General features: G+C 40.2%; 1 protein-coding gene across 1 annotated transcript; it reads left to right on the forward strand.

Annotated features, from left to right (window-relative positions):
• The first annotated feature begins 321 nt into the window (after nucleotides 1-321).
• Nucleotides 322-16,349, forward strand: LOC122050830 (transcription factor HEC3-like). The gene is made up of 3 exons (XM_042611704.1): nucleotides 322-428; nucleotides 11,129-11,159; nucleotides 15,882-16,349. Exons 1-3 carry the CDS (start codon nucleotides 322-324, stop codon nucleotides 16,347-16,349), a joined length of 606 nt encoding a protein of 201 aa, XP_042467638.1.
• Nucleotides 16,350-18,675: the final 2,326 nt, after the last annotated feature.

Raw genomic sequence — 18,675 nt, forward strand, 5'->3', positions numbered from 1 at the left:
GGAAGACTGCCTCTCTAACTTCGGAGCGTCCCTTATGCCTTTAACGCAAGAGGTGTCGTGTCACTCCTTCAGTCCAGTCATCCCCCAGGAGACCGCCCATGTTGCGGGTGTCTGCCTAGGACAAGACTCCTTCTCGGGGTAGCACTCCAGTCTCCTCAGAGGTTACAACCTCTTCTCCTAGCCCTGCTCAGGTCACGGAGCAGACGCCCTCCCGACCGGGAGGCCCGCCCACGATTTCCACGCCTTCCTTGCCTCCCACATCCATGGCTCAGCCTTCTTTTGTAGCTCTTGCGCTTTCTTCCCTCTCTAAGGACCACTCGAATGGGTGTTATGCATTCACTTCCTGCTTCCAACTACCGTCCCTCCAGGTGCCCGGGCAACCCCTTCTTCCAGCGCTTCCCCCAACTGTGGTCAGGGGCAACTGCATGGTGCCCTGGTCGATTCATGGAAGAACACCGCTAACCAGATTTTAGAGAGCCCCCAGTTTAATATGTCAGATACCTTCTCCCAACAAATGGTATCGGTAACTTCAAGTTCTAGTTGTACCCTCTCCATCTCCACTAAGCACTGCTGATATGACGTTCTTTGCAGACCTGTGTCATGGGACTGAGCATTTCTCAGTTTGTAGCCAGCATTTGTTGAGAGAATGAGTCCTTAAGGGCTCACATTCAAGAACTAGCGTCTCCTACGATCGCTAGTCGCATTTTTGATTGGACATCACCAGCGAGTTTACTACACTCCCACCTGCAAACGGTAGAGGACCAAACTTGTATCGCCAGGGACTTAACCTGTGTTGAGTCTGACAAGGTGAAATCCTTGGAGTTCGCTCTAAAGATCAGTGTGGCTAAGCTTAAGTCCGAGGGTCTGAGACGCGTCAAATCCTGGCCGACTTGGACGCGAAGCAAACGAAGGTTACCAACCTCTCCTCTCAACTTCAAGACCTGCAAGAGGCTCAAGCCTTCCTATGGACTGACTTGGCCACCAAAACGATTGAACTGTCTGCCAGTGCCGATCAGGAGGCGACTCTTCAGAAACAAGTGGATGCAACCCAGGCCACTATCAAGTCGATGTAGGTGGAGCTTCTGGTAGCCTAGACCGAGGCAACGTCAACACGCTAGGAACTAACATGGGCTCTAGCTGATTTAAGCAAGATACAGGAAGAGTTGAAGGAGTACCGAGCAAGGGAGGGCTCTCGTCTGACAACTCACAAAACCTCTTTCTTAGCTTCCAAGGACTTTGGGGCTAAGGTGGGCCACCTAATCTACCAGATGCTCTACTACGGTGGAAAAGGTGCTCTGGTGCAGCTATGAGAGAATGGTCTCTTGCGATTAACTCCTCCTGAAGATTTCTTAGATCGCACCTGCCTACTCAACGAATTCCCCGAAGAAGCTTTCCCCATTTTTGAATAGTCTGGCACTTCCTGTAGCTATCTTCCTTTGTTTTCCTTAACAATGATATGTTGTCCTAAATTTTCTCTTGAACCTTAGCATTATGGTCGTTCTATTGCGCAAGTGTATATGTTGAACTGTGTTGTCTGAATGTCCGCCAGACCTACGTAGGACCCTTCATCATCTCTCCTTTTTTGGATAAGTGATAGGCCCAACACCTAACCACTTGGTATATGCCCGATTAATCCATCCATCCGGGCAGGTACCATTACAGGGGAGGTAACCATCCATCCGGGCAGGTACCATTACAGGGGAGGATCACTCCCCTTAGTTATGTTGTACCAGTCATTCTCTTCTCCTAGGCGAGTCACCCTATGTCACTATCTACTGCCTACTTGGCTATGAGTGATCGTGATTTTGGAGTCACCCACTTGCCTGAGCAAAACTACTATAACCTCGCTTATTCCCGATGTCATAAAGGCTTCCCTCCCTTTCTACCATGTGCCCCTCTGATCCCTCTTTTTCCAGACAAAGCAAACCCCAGTGCGATTTTCTATGATGATCCAACGGCTGACGCAACCACCTTTTTCTACGAATAACATGATTGGTGTTGATGTCGAGGCTACACGCATGGTGTCCTTTCTACTAGCTATAAATAGTCCACTTCAACTTCTTTCTTGGACTTGTCGCTGATAGCCAGAGGCGTCTTCCCTTCCCTCTTCTCCTTTTGTTTTTTCCTTCCTGGCCTCCTTCTGCAACTTCTCCATGGATCCTTCAGAGTCAGGGTACACTCCTGGAGTTTCAACTTTTAGCGGTGTGGATCTAGACGATCTTCATTTCAAGTACGAAGTGTCCACCACTATGCACATTATCATACTCTCCGAGATCCATCACTTTCACCAACCCCCTCAAGGATATGTGACTTTCTTTAAGGAGCAGATTGTAGTAGGTCTTTCTTTTCCTATCCACTATTTTTTCTCCGACGTGAGTTGCTATTTCCGCCTTTCCCTTTCTTACCTTACCCTTAATTCCATCCGGATTTTGTGCGAGTTCGTCTTCATTTATAACTTGTGTGACATTCGCTCGACTCCTCGCCTATTTCATTATTTTTTTTATCCCTCGTCGCTATAATGAGAGTCTCTTTTGCTTCCAGACTCGCACCAGGACTTCCTTTTTTTACTACGCCACCCTCTTCAGAACTAGAATGGAAGACAAATATTTCTTCCTCCGCTTTCCTTATGTTGTAGTGTGGCCCATCGGTCAATTCTTCATTTTGCGCCTTTTTTGGGATATTATCATTCAAACCCTGCATTTATGGAGGCGTCGACGCAACTAGCGGGCTGGCGCTCTGATTTGTGCGTGCTATTGACAAAAAAATGTTCTGTATTTATTTGGACTAAGTTTCGTTCCTTCAAAGTAACCCCACTCTCTAGGTAAGTACTATTTCTACCCTATCTTATTTTTTTCCTTCCTATTCTGACCCTTACTTTATTGCAGCGGACACTATCGCCTGGACATCTATGATTATGCCTCTTCCGCTGAGTGCCTTGGAAATAAATCACCAAGGGCGAATAATCTTGAGTGATCGAGGTGTCTTGCCTTCCACTCCGACTACTCCCCGGATGGCCACAGATGTTTCTGCCTCTCGTCTTTCCGCCCCTCAAGGGACGTGGCCTATTCGTTCTTTTCCTGGTTCTACTCAACGAACTCCACTCGCTTCCCGCGCTCGTTGCCCCCGAACTCCGGAAGAGGGGTCAGACTCAGACAAGCAGTCGCTTGTGCACCGACCGAGGTGCAGGTCTTCTAGAGCCTCCCCAAAGACTCAAATACTCAAGCTGGCTCCAACCTCATCTCCAGAGTCCCGACCCTTGAGCGGCCATACTGTTCCTCCGGAAGATAAAACACGGCCTGACCGAGGGAAAGCCCCGGCCGATCAGGAAGAGAGTGTAGGGGATTTTGCGGCTGGCTAGAAGGGGGTTGGATAGACGACGCCCCCAAATAAATCGCTTCCTATGTATTTCTTAGTTGCGTAGCGGAAATCTAATACTAAATACAAATACGAAAGCTAAAAACTAAAGGAAAGAACAAACAAACTGACACGCCGATTTACGTGGTTCGGAGATAAGACTCCTACTCCACGGCTGTCCGTAAGGTAGACGATCCCTATCCGTCTGTGGATTATTCCCCGGAAGATCTCCGGCCAGCTCACGTAACTCGTTGTGGGTGGAGAAATCTCACCACAACTCTCACAAGAACTCTTGAGAAACTAGGACACTGGTATACTACTAATAGGGGTTAATCACCTCTATTTCATCAGCCTTAACCAAGCTCCAAAACCTTGATTATATAGGCCACGGTTTGGAAAATCCCGCCTACCAGTCGATTGCCAAAAATCATCAGTTGTCTGTCCTCTGTGCAGATTCAACCGTTACATCCCAATGGCTCGATACCAGTTAATTGGTAAAAGTACCAGTCGACTGTTCTACACTAGTCGAGCGAACATAAGCATTCTGTTCACTTCCAGTCGACTAGACCAGTCGACTGATGTAACTATCGACTGGTACCCGAGTACAATCTCTCAGCACTCACCCTTACTCTTACGACTCACTTTGATTCTTCGTTGCAGCTTTAACCTCTTGCCTTCAAGCCTACTTCCTTTAACTCTCGTCCCTCGGATGCACCCAAGCCCGCGGCTCATCCCAATGTCATCATTCGTATATGCCTCGAAGTCACTTCCCTCGGTCCTTGTCCTTGCTGCCTTGTCTACGGTCCCTCAGATACTCCATCCTTCACCGGACCCGAAGCCATCAACCTGAGTTATATGTGTATCCTACAAACCTGTATACTTATATACACATATCAAATACAAGAGTGAACCTAACTTAAACTCTTTGCTCAAACATTAAAACACATGGTCTCACGGACCATTGGGATTGCTCAAACAATGTCCCACTTTTTGATATTTGGCAATACATTTAAATTAGGAAAAAAATAGTAAATAAACATGCTAAAAACAATGGACTTACATTGTCAAGGCTATACAATAGGACTTACACTGCCGAATGGACTTACGTTGCCAAGACTACACACTTGGACTTACACCGCCGAATAGACTTACGTTGCTCAGGCTACACACTTGGACTTCACCGCCGAATGGACTTACATTGTCAAAGCTACACACTTGGACTTACACCGCCAAATGGACTTACATTGTCAAAGCTACACACTTGGACTTACACCGCCGAATGGGTATGCAAACATGCATTGGAACCTATCACGAGGCTTCCCCTACGCAAAGACACTAAAGTTTTCCCAACTAAACCTTACTTCTCCCCCTTTGCCTAACATCCAAAAAGCTTTCCAATAATATCCCAATTGTTGAAAATTTATCATCCAACTGATCCTAAACTCGTGTATTTATCCTCCTAGGATCTCATACACCTATACGAGCTGACCCAGTCAGAATCCAATGCTGAAAATAGTTTCAGGCTGGTATCAGTGAACTGCCAGAATTAGGGTTGTAAACAAGTCGAGTCAAGCCGAGTTTTAGGGTATTCAAGCTTGTTTGATAAGGTAACCAAGCCGAACCGAGCTAAACTTAAAATGAACCAAGCTTTTGAAATGAGTATTCAAGCTTCGCTTGGTTTATTTTTTATGAGCTTGAACTTATTTGAAGCTTGGCTTGAGCTTGGTTCGTTTAGATGTTATCAAGCTCTCAATTCAAGCTTGGTTTGAGATTACTTTCGAGCTTGGCTTGAGCTTGGTTCAAGCTTGGTTCGTTTAGATATTATCAAGCTCTGAATTCAAGTTTGTTTGATTGTTTGAAACTTTTGGTTATTTGATTAGTTATTGAGTTTGATAATTTAAATTTATTTATTTATTTTATTTTATTTTATTATTTATTTAGCATATTGAAAATAGTTTTATTAATGAATATGGTTCACGAACATTGTTCATGAACGTTGTTCACGAACGTTAACGAGCTGAACACATATGTGTTCAAGCTTGTTTATTTAGCTTAACGAGCTATTCAAGCTTGTTTGTTTAATTAATCTTATGTATATTGAACGAACATAAACAAGCTCTTACCAAGCCGAACACCAAGCTTGTTCACGAATGCTTGATTCATTTACAATCCTAGCTAGAATCACCAGTCGACTGCTCCTATCGAATTCAACACACATAACCATTCTGTGTTCGAAATACACTGTTACCAGTCGATTGGTAATTGTACCAGTCGACTGACACACTGATTTCAACCTATTCTATATTTCTGACCGGATTTCAAAAATGCACCAATAATTCCACAGACATCCAAAAATCTCTAAATTTTGTGGAGATGTCTGTTTTACCCATGTCTACTTTAGAAAAATACATTATAAAATGTATCTATCACCAATCCTAAGATTTACACAAAATCCAAAACTAGCTAAATGGTTCAATTGAACCTTGATCTAAAATCCTAGTTTTGGCTTCCTCTTAATATATTTGCTCATACTAACCCACAATGCATCCCTAACATTGGTTTATATGGCATCTATACATCCAAAACTAATTATCATGCAATATGCCCCCCAATGTTATATTCCTAAGCATGAAACACAACCCAATTGTATCAATTTCTTTACCATGGGTCCTAACTTGACTCTTAGAGCTCCCCCTAGAGCTCTTAACCTTATTCATCTCCCTAGGTGACTCATCCACAATTACTATGTCATATCGGTGCACCTCCGGTGACACTTGGCCTATAAATCTGACCTTTTTAACCTTGGACACCTTGTCCTTGGTTAATTTAACCTTACCTTTAAATGACATTCTCTTGCCATTTATTGGTTTCTCCTTGCTATAGTCATATGCAACCCTAGTATAAGACTTTCCCTTAGCATTGGAGACAGTAGATCGGTATCCTAGACCCGATCTATCATTGTTGGGTCTTTGACTACCCAACACCATACCTAAAGCCTTAGATCCAACATTGAATCTTTCTAGGGGTTTCTCCAACTTGTCAAGCTTTGCCTTCAAAGCTTGATTTTCTCTTTCTAGGTTCATAACCCTAGAATTGACTTGTCCATATTGGAGATTCCTAGACCTACCCTTTCTAGGCATGCGTCTCCCCTTCTTGGGATTAATGCTTTGGTTCTCCTTAGGTCTATCATTTCTAGATTTGTAATGAATGGTTCTCCTAGAGTTATGATATACAATTACCCTATTCCTATCATGATATCTAAATCCAAAGTTATGCATGGGTAAATAATGAAAATTATTTCTAGCATGTATGGAGGAATTTAAATTTGACTTCAAATTTAAACTCGGGTTTACCTTACCCTTTACCTTTGGAGCTCTCCCTTGACATGAGCCTCCATTCTTCCTCCACTTCTTCTCCCACTTCTTCAAATGTGCCAAGTTCTTGAACTCTTTCTTCTTTGGGCATTTGGTGTGGTAATGACTCATCTCACCACATGTAAAATATGTAATGTGCTTCTTTTCCTTCTTCTTCCTACAACTCAAATTAGGTTCTAAAGAAATTGAATTGAGTTTAGGAGATACCTCTTTCTTACCTAATGGGCACCTACTCTTGTAGTGCCCCTTCTCATTGCACCCAAAGCATATTATGTGTCCTTTAACTTCACTTCGGTGGAGGTGCTTGCTAGGTTGACTTCTTCCTGTTGGATCGATGAGTTTCGCTAGGCGGGGCTGAATAGCGATTAAAAAAATCGAGTAAGAGTACGCAGCGGAAAAGAATAAACGAAAAGACAGAGCAACGCTAACACAAGTTGTTTTACTTGGTTCGGAGCCTTCGGCGACTCCTACTTTAAGGCTCACACTCGTTGAGTGCTTTCGTTGGGCAATCACTAATAATTCGAAGAATAATTACAGAATTGAGGTACAGGAATTATATATAGAAAACAAAAACTGACAATAAAAGAGACGGAAAAGAGATAACACTTTATCGGAGAGTTTTCGCAGCTTCGCAGGAGCACTGGAGAGCATATTGTTCGTTATATCATGACTCCAGCCTTTACCCTCCTTATATAGGAGGTTTGGGGTGCCTGGATCCCTTCGGACGCCCTGAATATGACATAGCCGAGCCAACCAGGGATCTCCACGTGGCGAGGTGACGTTGAGGATAGATTTTGCATTCCGGACGCCCGAACTCCATTTTCCAACAACTTCATTTTTCTGCAAGAAAATGTTAGTCCGTTGCATAAATGCAAAATATCCAACAAAACAGAGTGTTAGCACAGTTTATGATCAAAATAGGATAGTAATTAGATTCCGTCTCCTCGAGACCAGAATTTAGTCACGATCTCGACTTACATATCCGAAATGGATGTAAGTCGGATCGACGCCTAATGTTCCCTTCCGGGGAATGGGTCCTTGTTGGTTGCTACTCGAAAAACCTATCTGTTCCACTGTACAAAAATTTTGTACAAAGGTCTGAACCTTTTCCTAGCCACCATGTGTTCTTTTAAATTAAACTTGGATCGCCTGCGGAACTTAACACGTTTGATCCTAAGTTTAATTTATTTGTTCTTTTAGGTTTAGACTTGGATCTCCTGCGAAACTCAACACGTTCGATCCAAATCACTTAGGTCATGAAGACAATTAAATATCTATTTCCAAAATCGGCTTCTAGTACTGCATGACGAGACACATGACCTTCTTGGATATGGGAGTAACCACCACCGACTAGACAAAGTCTTTTAAGGAAATTAAATATTTAACCTTCCCATAGTAACCCTAGGTTAACCTCTAAGAACAATCAAATCACAAGGAAAAGAAAAAACAAAAGAACACAATTTCGAAAACTAATTCGAAAAAACTAGAATCGCATGCCTCTTATATTTGGTATTTTTACATGAAGATAAAACTAACATGATGCGGAAAACAATATTAGTTATACCTTTCTTAGTAGATAATGACCTCTTGATCTTCTACCATATTCCTCTTCTAATCTCAGACGTTGTGTGGGCAAGGATCTTCCGAGACGAGAACCACCTAGCACCTTTTTCTTCTTCCTTCAAGTTTCGGCCAAGCAAGACTTCTAAAGGATGAAGATCTTTTTCCACCAACCAGACTCCAAGGGATGCAAGCTTTCTCTCCTTCTTCTCCAAGCTAAGATCCGGCCACCAAATAAGACTCCAAGAGCATGAAGAGGTTCGGCTACAAAGATGGAGAGAAGAGAAAGGGAAGAGGCCGGCCACACCAAGGAAGAAAAGAGGGAGAAAAATAATAGAGGTTGTTACCACAAAGGCACCCAAAACCCCCTCTTTTATAATCCTTTAGCCTTGGCAAATAAGGAAAATTTAATAAAACCTTCCTTTGCCATTGAAAAGGAAAATTTTAATTAATTAAAATTAAAATTCTTTTCTTAGTGTATATGGTCGGCCACAACAAATAACCAAACAAGGAAACTTTTCGCTAGAAAAATTAAAGCTTCCTAATTTGCTTCCGGTGAAATTTTAAAATAAAATTTCTCTTTAATAATCCCTTCATGATTGATGCTATAAAAGGAAATTTCTATATTTTAAAATTTAACTTTTCAACATGTGGATGATAAATAAGTAAAGTTTTTACCAAAATTAAAATCAACCTTTTAATCTACAAATAAGGAAAGAGATTTAGCTCTTCTCTTAATCTTGTGTAGAATCTTATAAAAGGAAATATTTTAATTTTTAAACTCTCTTTTAAATCATGTATTCCACATAAGAAAAAATTTAAAACTAAAATTCCTTTTGTATTTTTTAATGGTCGGCCACCTAGACTTGGGTTCAAGCTAGGGCCGGCCACCCATGGACCAAGGCTTGGCCGGCCCTAGCTTGGTCCCCAAGCTAGCTTAGCTGACCCCTATAACATGGGTATGAAGGTGGGTATAGTACTCTATAACTAAGAGGCTACGATAGGGATCGAGAGGAGGAATTGGTTTTGGTCTCCCGATAAAATTAAGCATCCCGTGTTCGCCCCGAACACACAACTTAATTTTATCAATAATAATTCATTCCACTAGAGAACTATTATTGAACTACCGCACCAATCCCAAATTACATTTTTGGACTCCTACTTATTATGAGTGTGTTAGTCTCCCTGTGTTTAAGATGTCGAATGTCCACTAATTAAGTGAGTTACTGATAACTCATTTAATTAATATCTTAGTCTAAGAGTAGTACCACTCAACCTTATCGTCATATCAGACTAAGTTCACCTGCAGGGTTTAACATGACAATCCTTATGAGCTCCTCTTGGGGACATTATCAACCTAGATCACTAGGACACAGTTTCCTTCTATAATCAACAACACACACTATAAGTGATATCATTTCCCAACTTATCGGGCTTATTGATTTATCGAACTAAATCTCACCCATTAATAAATTAAAGAAATAAATATCAAATATATGTCTTGTTATTATATTAGGATTAAGAGTACACACTTCCATAATAACTGAGGTCTTTGTTCCTTTATAAAGTCAGTATAAAAGAAACGACCTCTAATGATCCTACTCAATACACTTTTAGTGTACTAGTGTAATTATATAGTTAAGATAAACTAATTCCTAATTACACTACGACCTTCCAATGGTTTGTTCCTTTCCATCTTGGTCGTGAGCTACTGTTTATAATTTATAAGGTACTGATAACATTATCTTCTGTATGTGACACCACATACTATGTTATCTACAATATAAATTAATTGAACAACTACAAATAAATGTAGATAATTTGACCAAATGTGATTTTTTATTCAAAATAAATGTCTACAAAAGCTTAGGCTTTCAGTATACACTCTAACAATCCTCACAGTCATTCCCCTTCAATGACTTACCTCCACTTACCTGTTAGACATCCGGTTAGCCCTTCGACCCGTCTGGACTTCGTGTCAGCTACCTGGTCAGCCCATCGACCTAGTTGAACTTCCCTGCAACACTAAGTTAACACAAAAACCAGTGCTAACATAAATTCAAGTATAGCCTAGGGTTACCTCCCTAGGGTTGCCTAGCTTCACTCACTAGGACTTCCATTGCCTGGCTTCACTCACTAGGACTTCCTCCACCTAGCTTCACCCACTAGGGCCTGACTTCACTCACTAGGACTTCTACCACCTACCTTCACTCACTAGGGTCTGACTTCACTCACCGGAACTTCCACCACCTAGCTTCACTCACTAGGGTCCGACTTCACTCACCGGAACTTCCACTTTTCCTAATCTTTGGTTAGGACTTACCTTTGCTAGTCATCTAGTCCTGACTAGACTTCTCTCTCTCAAACATCAAGTCTTATTTGGGTTAACTCTTGGTCATATTGTCAAACATCGAAACCCTAGAGGTCGATTGCACCAACACTTCCAAGACTTCTTCTCTTTCTTTACTTGTCTTGGATTCTTCTTCAACCCTTGAAGATGTCTCCTCATCCACACTTGTGGATGACATTTCTTCATCTTTCTTCTCCTCCTTGGAAGTTGAGTATGAATAGACTTCCGGTTGCTCCTCCTCTACTTGAGTCACTTCTTCCTTTTATTCGGATTTTCTTTCTTCTCGTGTAGGCATGAGTTCTTCTCCTAGAACCATCTTTATCTTGCTCCACAACTCATGGACATTCTTGTATTCACCTACATGACTTATCACATTAGAAGGCAAAATTTCAATCAAAATTGATATTACCTTTGAATTTACCTCCGATTGTGTGGTTTGCTCTTCCGTCCAATGTCGTGGTCGGAGTCTCTTTCCTTTCTTGTCTCTTAGGACTTCAAATGATTCCTCGACGACCATGATTGTGTCCCAATCCATCTCGAGGAAGTTCTTCATTTTCACCAACCAAAAGATGATGTCACATAAGCTTCCTCCTTCGAACTTTGGTGGTTCTATCAAGTCGGTCATCCTTGCTTCCTTGGCGGTTAGTCCAATGGAGAGCGGCCTCGCTCTGATACCATTTGTAGGAGATCTTGCGGCTGGCTAAAAGGGGGGTTGGATAGACGGCGCCCCCAAATAAATCGCTTCCTACATATTTGTTAGTTGCGTAACGAAAATCTAATACTAAATGCAAATACGAAAGCAAAAAAACTAAAGGAAAGAACAAACAAACAAACAAACAAACAAACAAACCGACATGCCGATTTACGTGGTTCGGAGATAAGACTCCTACTCTACGGCTGTCGGTAAGGTGGATGATCCCTATCTGTCGGTGGATTACTCTCCGGAAGATCTCCGGCTAGCTCACGTAGCTCCTTGTGGATGGAGAAACCTCACCACAACTCTCACAATAACTCTTGAGAAACTAGGGTATTGGTATACTACTAATAGGGGTTAATCACCTCTATTTCGTCAGCCTTAACCAAGCTCTAAAGCCTTGGTTATATAGGCCATGGTTTAGAAAATCATGTCTGCCAGTTGACTGCCAAAACCATCAGTCGACTGTCCTCTGTAGAGATTCAACCGTTACATCCCAAATGCTCGATACCAATTGATTGGTAAAAGTACCAGTCGACTGCTCCACACTGGTCGAACGAATAGAAGCATTCTGTTCTCTCCCAGTTGATTGCTCAATCGACTGATGTAACTACTAGTCGATTGGTACCTAAGTACAATCTCTCAGCACTCGTACCCTCACCCTTATGACTCACTTTGACTCTTCGTTGTAGCTTTGAACTTTTACCTTCAAGCCTACTTCCTTTGGCTCTCGTCCCTCGGATGCACCCAAGCCCGCAGCTCGTTCCCATGTCATCCTTCGCGTATACCTCGAAGTCGCTTCCCTCGACCCTTGTCCTTGCTGCCTTATCCACGGTCCCTCGGATGCTCCATCCTTCACTGGACTTGAAGCCATCAACCTGAGTCATACGTGTATCCTGTAAACTTGCATACTCATATACACATATCAAATACAAGGGTGAATATAACTTAAACCCTTTGCCCAAATATCAAAACACATGATCTCACGACCATTGGGATTGCTCCAACAAAGAGCGATCTGAAGAGACAATCTCCGCCAGCTACCCCTGCCGGACCTTCGTCTGCTCGACCTTCCACTTCCACCCATCCCGCTACCAGCAGGACTGCTACCGGATCAACCAGGTTATGGTTGTTCCGTTTTCATGCCACTGCACCTTCCCAACGGGGGATACATCATGAGCCCCTTCATGCTGGTAGAGTTTTGCTATGGGAAAAACTAGCAGGGGCTTGGATGGACTTTATGAAGCAGATAGATGCCACTACACTTCCCGCCCAATTAGACGTGTTTTCTAAAGATGCTACTGCCATAAGCCTTCTCCCTCCTCTATTGTTCTTCCGTTCTATTTGATTTTGACTAACCTTCTTTATGGCTAGTTCTTACCGTGAGGTTACGCCTGAGCCAGATGTCCCTAGACATGTATCAACCGAATAAAATCTTGAAAGATCGCATTGAGGACCTGGAATCCCATTCTTCTGACTCTGCTCCAGCAGTGAACCAACTCAAGGCGGAGGTGGAGTCTTTAAAGAAGATAAATGCAACTCAGGAACAAACCCTTAGTGAGGCCTTACTAGCGATCAATCTTTTATGGGAAGAAAAGAAAAAACTTGAAGCCCTCCACCAAACAGATGATGCTAAGTACCATGAGGAGCTGGCCCTCCAGGAGAAGGCATTGTCAGAGTTGGCTCGGCAAACCAAGGCTTGGATAACTGCAAGCTTGCGCATAAGCAGGAGATGGACCACTGGACTAATGAACTTAATTCCAAAGACTTGCCCCTTATGGACTATCGAAAAGATTTGGAATCCTAGACCATTGAATTGGGTTTCTTATAGATGAAGTTATCTCAGGTCTAATCTGTCCTATCTAACTCGGCCATTGCCCTGGAAGCTTACAAGGTGGAGGAAAGCGATCTCCTTCAGACCGATCGAGAAGAGTACATGTGCTCTCTAGAATTCGACTCCCAAGTGGGAGATCGCTTCGTCCAATCGCTTGCCTATGGGGCAATAGGAGCAATCCAGCAACTTAAGGAAGGAGGATATCTATCATCTGACCCTCCGGGGGACTTCCTAGACCATTATCGGATTATTAAAGAAATGTACGATGATGTTTTCAGAATCAAATGATTCATTGTCTAGTACTTTTATCGTTCTATAAAAGTTTTACTTTTAGCTCTTTAATCCTTGCTCTTTGCTAGTTCTTCACGACTTTTCCCTAGGCTAGCCCCCGTTGTGGGAGGGATACAAGGGTTGATTGTTAACGAATTCAAACACTTACCTGACCTAGCTTGGGTAGGGGTTTGCACAAAGAGAGAGTACTAGGACCCGACCATGACTTGTGCATTGAGGACTTTAAGGGTGCCTCAGTCTTTATGACTCTCCGAAAGACTTAAGCATGATCCTGGCTGGTTTCTCCCGACCTAACACTTTATTCATATGCCAGTAATGGTAATGCTTACTTCCCAACCTGGGATCTTTCTCTCAAATAAATGTTAGTACAAGGAATACCAAACTCAAGTACGATAAGGTTGAAGGTAGTTAGCACTCCATGGGTGGTCCAACTTTCTACCCCGAGTGTCTTTCAGGTAATAGACATCTGACGCTAGATTTTAATGATTTTATATGGACTGTTCCACTGAGATACTAATTTAGTTATCTCTTTTACCGACTTGATCTTTTTCATACTAAATCTCTCTATGAAAAAACTTAATAAACTTAACTCAATTACTTAATAAATTTCTACACCAAAAAACTTCATGTTATTTGAGTTATTTATGACTCTATCTCAATTATTATTTTTATCAATGTAAAATCATATAAAAAAATAAATTATATTTACTTATAAAATCATCCATCAAGAATGATTAAGCAAACTTTTTGAATTTATAGGATTAACAAATATTACAGTTAGGTAAATAAAGATTTTTTTAGTTAACTCTTTTAACAGATTAATCTTGAAATAATCAATTTTATCCTATAAAAATTTTTCATCCGCCATTAAAATAATTCAAGAAGAACTGCAGAGATCCTTATGTATTGGAGGACCTAACTATTGTGATTTTTTTTTCTTTAAACCTTGATTGTGAAGACCGATCACATATATTAATGGATGATAACAAAGTAATAATTCTATTATATCAAAACCCATCTCTATAAATTTATATTTAGCAATCTAAAATGTACAATAATCTCTATGTAAATCTTTATCTTCTCGTAGGAGATAGAATTTTCCAAACATATAAAGAAAAAAAAATAATTTAAAATAGTTTGACATAAGACTAGGAATATTAAGTATATATAATATGAGAACAAATGTATAATAAAAATCAAGTAAATAGATATTTACACTTTATGCACAAGCTTTTTCAATTTATCCTAGATTGTATATATAAACCAATGGATAAACAATGGAAAAACCTCATATAGCATTCTCTAAATGCTAAATGTCTACTTTGAAAAAAATATGCATCTCTTTGTCTGTCACCATATGCATATTTTAAATGCCTCTTAGGCTTTAAAATCACCTACTATAAATAATTTGTCCCATAGCATAACGTATATAATGGGTGCATGATATTTTTAATATAATTAATAATCAGAGATCGAATCTAGTAGAAACTCATGACTTAGAATTCACTCTATCATGTATTTTTCAATAATATACCTAAATTTATTTCACTTCATATCCATGGAGTCAACTCTAGGGGCGGCTGAGATGGCAAATCCACCCTATTTTATTATAAATAATTTTTAAATAATAAATGCATGCATGAATTTAAATGCTCTATTTATTTAAAAATGCATATCCTTTTTTCTATTTATCTATTATAAAATAATAAATAGACAAATTAAAAAAAATCATCCATGAATATAATAACAATAATTTTTTATCTATCTAAAATCATCCCCCATAGTTCCCTTCTTCTAGGGATGTGCAAAAGCGTGCAATCCTTCTTTTTGAGTTGATCATACTTAATTCTTATCTTCTTCTCCCCATTTGTCGTTTCCACACCTTGCTAATAAACACAAGGCCAAACGCAGCAGTCATTGTGACAAATTAAAATTTTCATTATAATATTTTTTTCCCCAGCATATTATATGCATACAAGCAGAACGGGATATAAATTTCTTGTATTCACATTGATCATTTAGGTAACCAATTTCTTGTAGCATTACTTTTGAAACTTTGATATCAAGATAACAGAGTACGTTAGAATGAAAATTCACAAAAATAATATAAAATATGAAATATAAATATAACAAAGTTATTATTATTTATTTCTTACAGCTTGACATATAGAAGAATCTCTAGTCCTGTCTCTCTCTTTCTTTCTGTTTTTCTTCTCTGCCCATCACCGATCTTTCCGATTCCTCTTCGCCCATACTCATCGCCTTTTTCTTTTCTTTATGGCTGATAACATCAGCAGCGGCTCGTGGGATCTCGAGATGATGATGAGCGTGGGGAATCAGTTCGCTCTTGATCACGCCTCCCAATTCTTTCATCCCCTCGATCCACGCCCCTTCATAACAGAGCACCAGCAGGGCGCCATGGAGTCCGGCCGGGAAGACGAGGATGAGGAAGAGGCGGCGGCGGCGGAGGAGGAGGAGGAGGAGGAGACGAGTTTGGGCGCGATGAAGGAAATGATGTACCGGATCGCGGCGATGCAGCCGGTGGACATCGACCCGGCCACCATCAGGAAGCCGAGTCGCCGCAACGTGCGCATCAGCGACGACCCGCAGAGCGTGGCGGCGCGGATCCGGCGGGAGCGCATCAGCGAGCGGATCCGCATCCTGCAGCACCTCGTCCCTGGCGGCACCAAGATGGACACCGCCTCCATGCTCGACGAGGCCATTCGCTACGTCAAGTTTCTCAAACGACAGGTCCATCGTCTGCAGTCTTTTAGTAGCAATAACCAACCTCCGCCGTCTCCGTTCGCCGGCGCCGCTGCTTCGTCCTCCGCCATGGCAGTGCCTCCTCCTCCTCCCGGGTTATGCTTTGGCTTTCGTGATTCCACGCACTAATTAAGGATATTATGCGTTACTAATTATGTGATTTCCATGAAGAAGAGAGTATAAATTAAGAATATTTAACACATGGAATAAGGGTTGCTAATTAACTAGTTCTAGAGAAGATTAGATGTGTATATATAAATATATATAATATTGCATGAATATGCATGTGTTCGATCCTGACTTTTTTATTTTATGAACATATAATATTAATATATTTTTATTTATTGCTCAGAAGATATACTAAAATATATAAATATAATTTTTAATATATTTTAGCACAGTGCTTTACTTGGTTTTTTTTCCCATTAAGCCTTGAATTGAGAAAACAATAACCATACTATAGTAATATAGCATTTACTGATCTATGTGAGTGATGATATATGTTATTTACATTGTTTAATGTGACAACACATGATTAATTATATTGGTTATTCTTTGGGAAAAACAAGAACCGGATGTAATTTTTAGTAATTTAATTATCTAAATGATCATGAGAATTCTTTTTTATTGTTGGAAAGTATACAAAATGAATCAACGGACGTAAGGAGAAACAGAAAGGTGCATTATTTAGCTTGAGCTTTATGTTTGTGTAAAAATTAAATGTTTGCGTGCATGAGAAATTAGTTGTATCTCATCTCTGAACACGATTACTTTTCTTTTTTTGGCAGTGAGACTGCAAAAAATTAAAGAATGTTATCTGTAATGTAGTTATTAATTATTATTATTTTCTTTCATCTGGCATTCTGGCCGCCTGATTTCATTATCATTCTGAAGAAGGTTAAATCCTGTCTTACAACAAATATACAAGAAACAATTATATGAAACAGGAAATACTCAGTTCAATCTTCTGTAGACGTAGCCAATGTCAGTAATATTTTATTAGTGTCAGAAGTTTTTACGAGCCATACAATATAATCTAATTTTCTGAAAAACCTTATCTTCTCCGGAAAATAATTTTGGTTACTTTAGTCTATTAACATATGCAAATGGATTAGAGTTGAAACCAACGTAATGAGTGGTATTAATTAGTCAGTACTGAGAGGAAATGATGGAGCTCTACCTCATTGCACAAAGATGGAAGCTCATCATCATCGATCTTTCAGTAGGTAAAAGAAAAAGAAATGCATTCCTAAACTATATGAGATTAATTCCAGGAAAAGACCAACGGCTAGCTGCAATCGAGTGTGGTAGGAGAAGGGTGGCTTCAAGTCCCAAAGTAAACGTCAATTCTATAAATGCAGCCATCAACAAAAGGCTGACGACATTAACAACAAGTGTCAGGATTGCAACTGCTTTATGTCATCGTATATATCAGCAAGATCTATCATTCCTTATCGTTAACTTTGGCCTCAGGAACAGGCTTTGCAGGTTCATCCTTACTGACGTCCGGTCTGTGGAGCCACTGAGAAGACAAGTAAAACGTTGTGAGTGAGTAGATAGGTTTCTTTTATTTAAAATAAACCGGAGGTTGGATACTCTCATCCGTTAGATCCTTGTTTTGATGGTAATGATGAAATAGGTTGACATGATGATTATTATGATGATAAACTTGTGTTTTTCTAAGAATCTAGAATTAAAAAATGTATTATGTTTGACTAATGAAGCTTCACAGAATACATTTTGTTTTTGTTGGAATAGCCACTTGGGGTAATTCGGTAGTATAAGAGAGTCATCAAAGAACTCCAGAATAGGACTTAGGATACTATCACTTCTAATATATTAGCATCTTTTATGGTCGAACAAATCAGGTGTCTATGATTTGGTATAATGTTAGGTAGTATCAAGAAGATATCACCTGTTTCTAGATGAGAGATTGAAAAATATGTTGAAAAAGAAAATAACACTTATCAAAAGTAAGATATCATGAAATATGTATTCCCTCAGTTGGTGTATACAAGTAATGATTCCATGATACATATTATTATAACCAAGGAAAATACATAGTAATGAATGAGAGTCAAATTTGTATTTAGAATATGGGTGTAACTATAGATAATATGTGCAACTAAAAATTTGAAGAAAAGTACAGTCAGGAGTTTGATTATAAAATTTTTCTAAAAGACATTTATGATGAATAATGGGATAGAAAGTTGATTTACGAGATATATTGCAATACAAACAACTTCATCCTAAAATTTGCACATAACTGATGTATAATGGAGAAGAGTTAAGATAGTTTCAATTATATATCTATGTTTTCTCTTAGCAGAGTCATGTTACTCTGGAGTGTGAGGACAAGAGACTCGATGAACAATTTCACAAGAGACAAGATGACGATAATGAACTTGATGTTCATCTCCCCAATCAGAATACAGAGAGAATATTTTACGATTAA

Source organism: Zingiber officinale, chromosome 3A, assembly GCF_018446385.1.
Source record: "Zingiber officinale cultivar Zhangliang chromosome 3A, Zo_v1.1, whole genome shotgun sequence".
Lineage (NCBI taxonomy): Eukaryota > Viridiplantae > Streptophyta > Magnoliopsida > Zingiberales > Zingiberaceae > Zingiber > Zingiber officinale.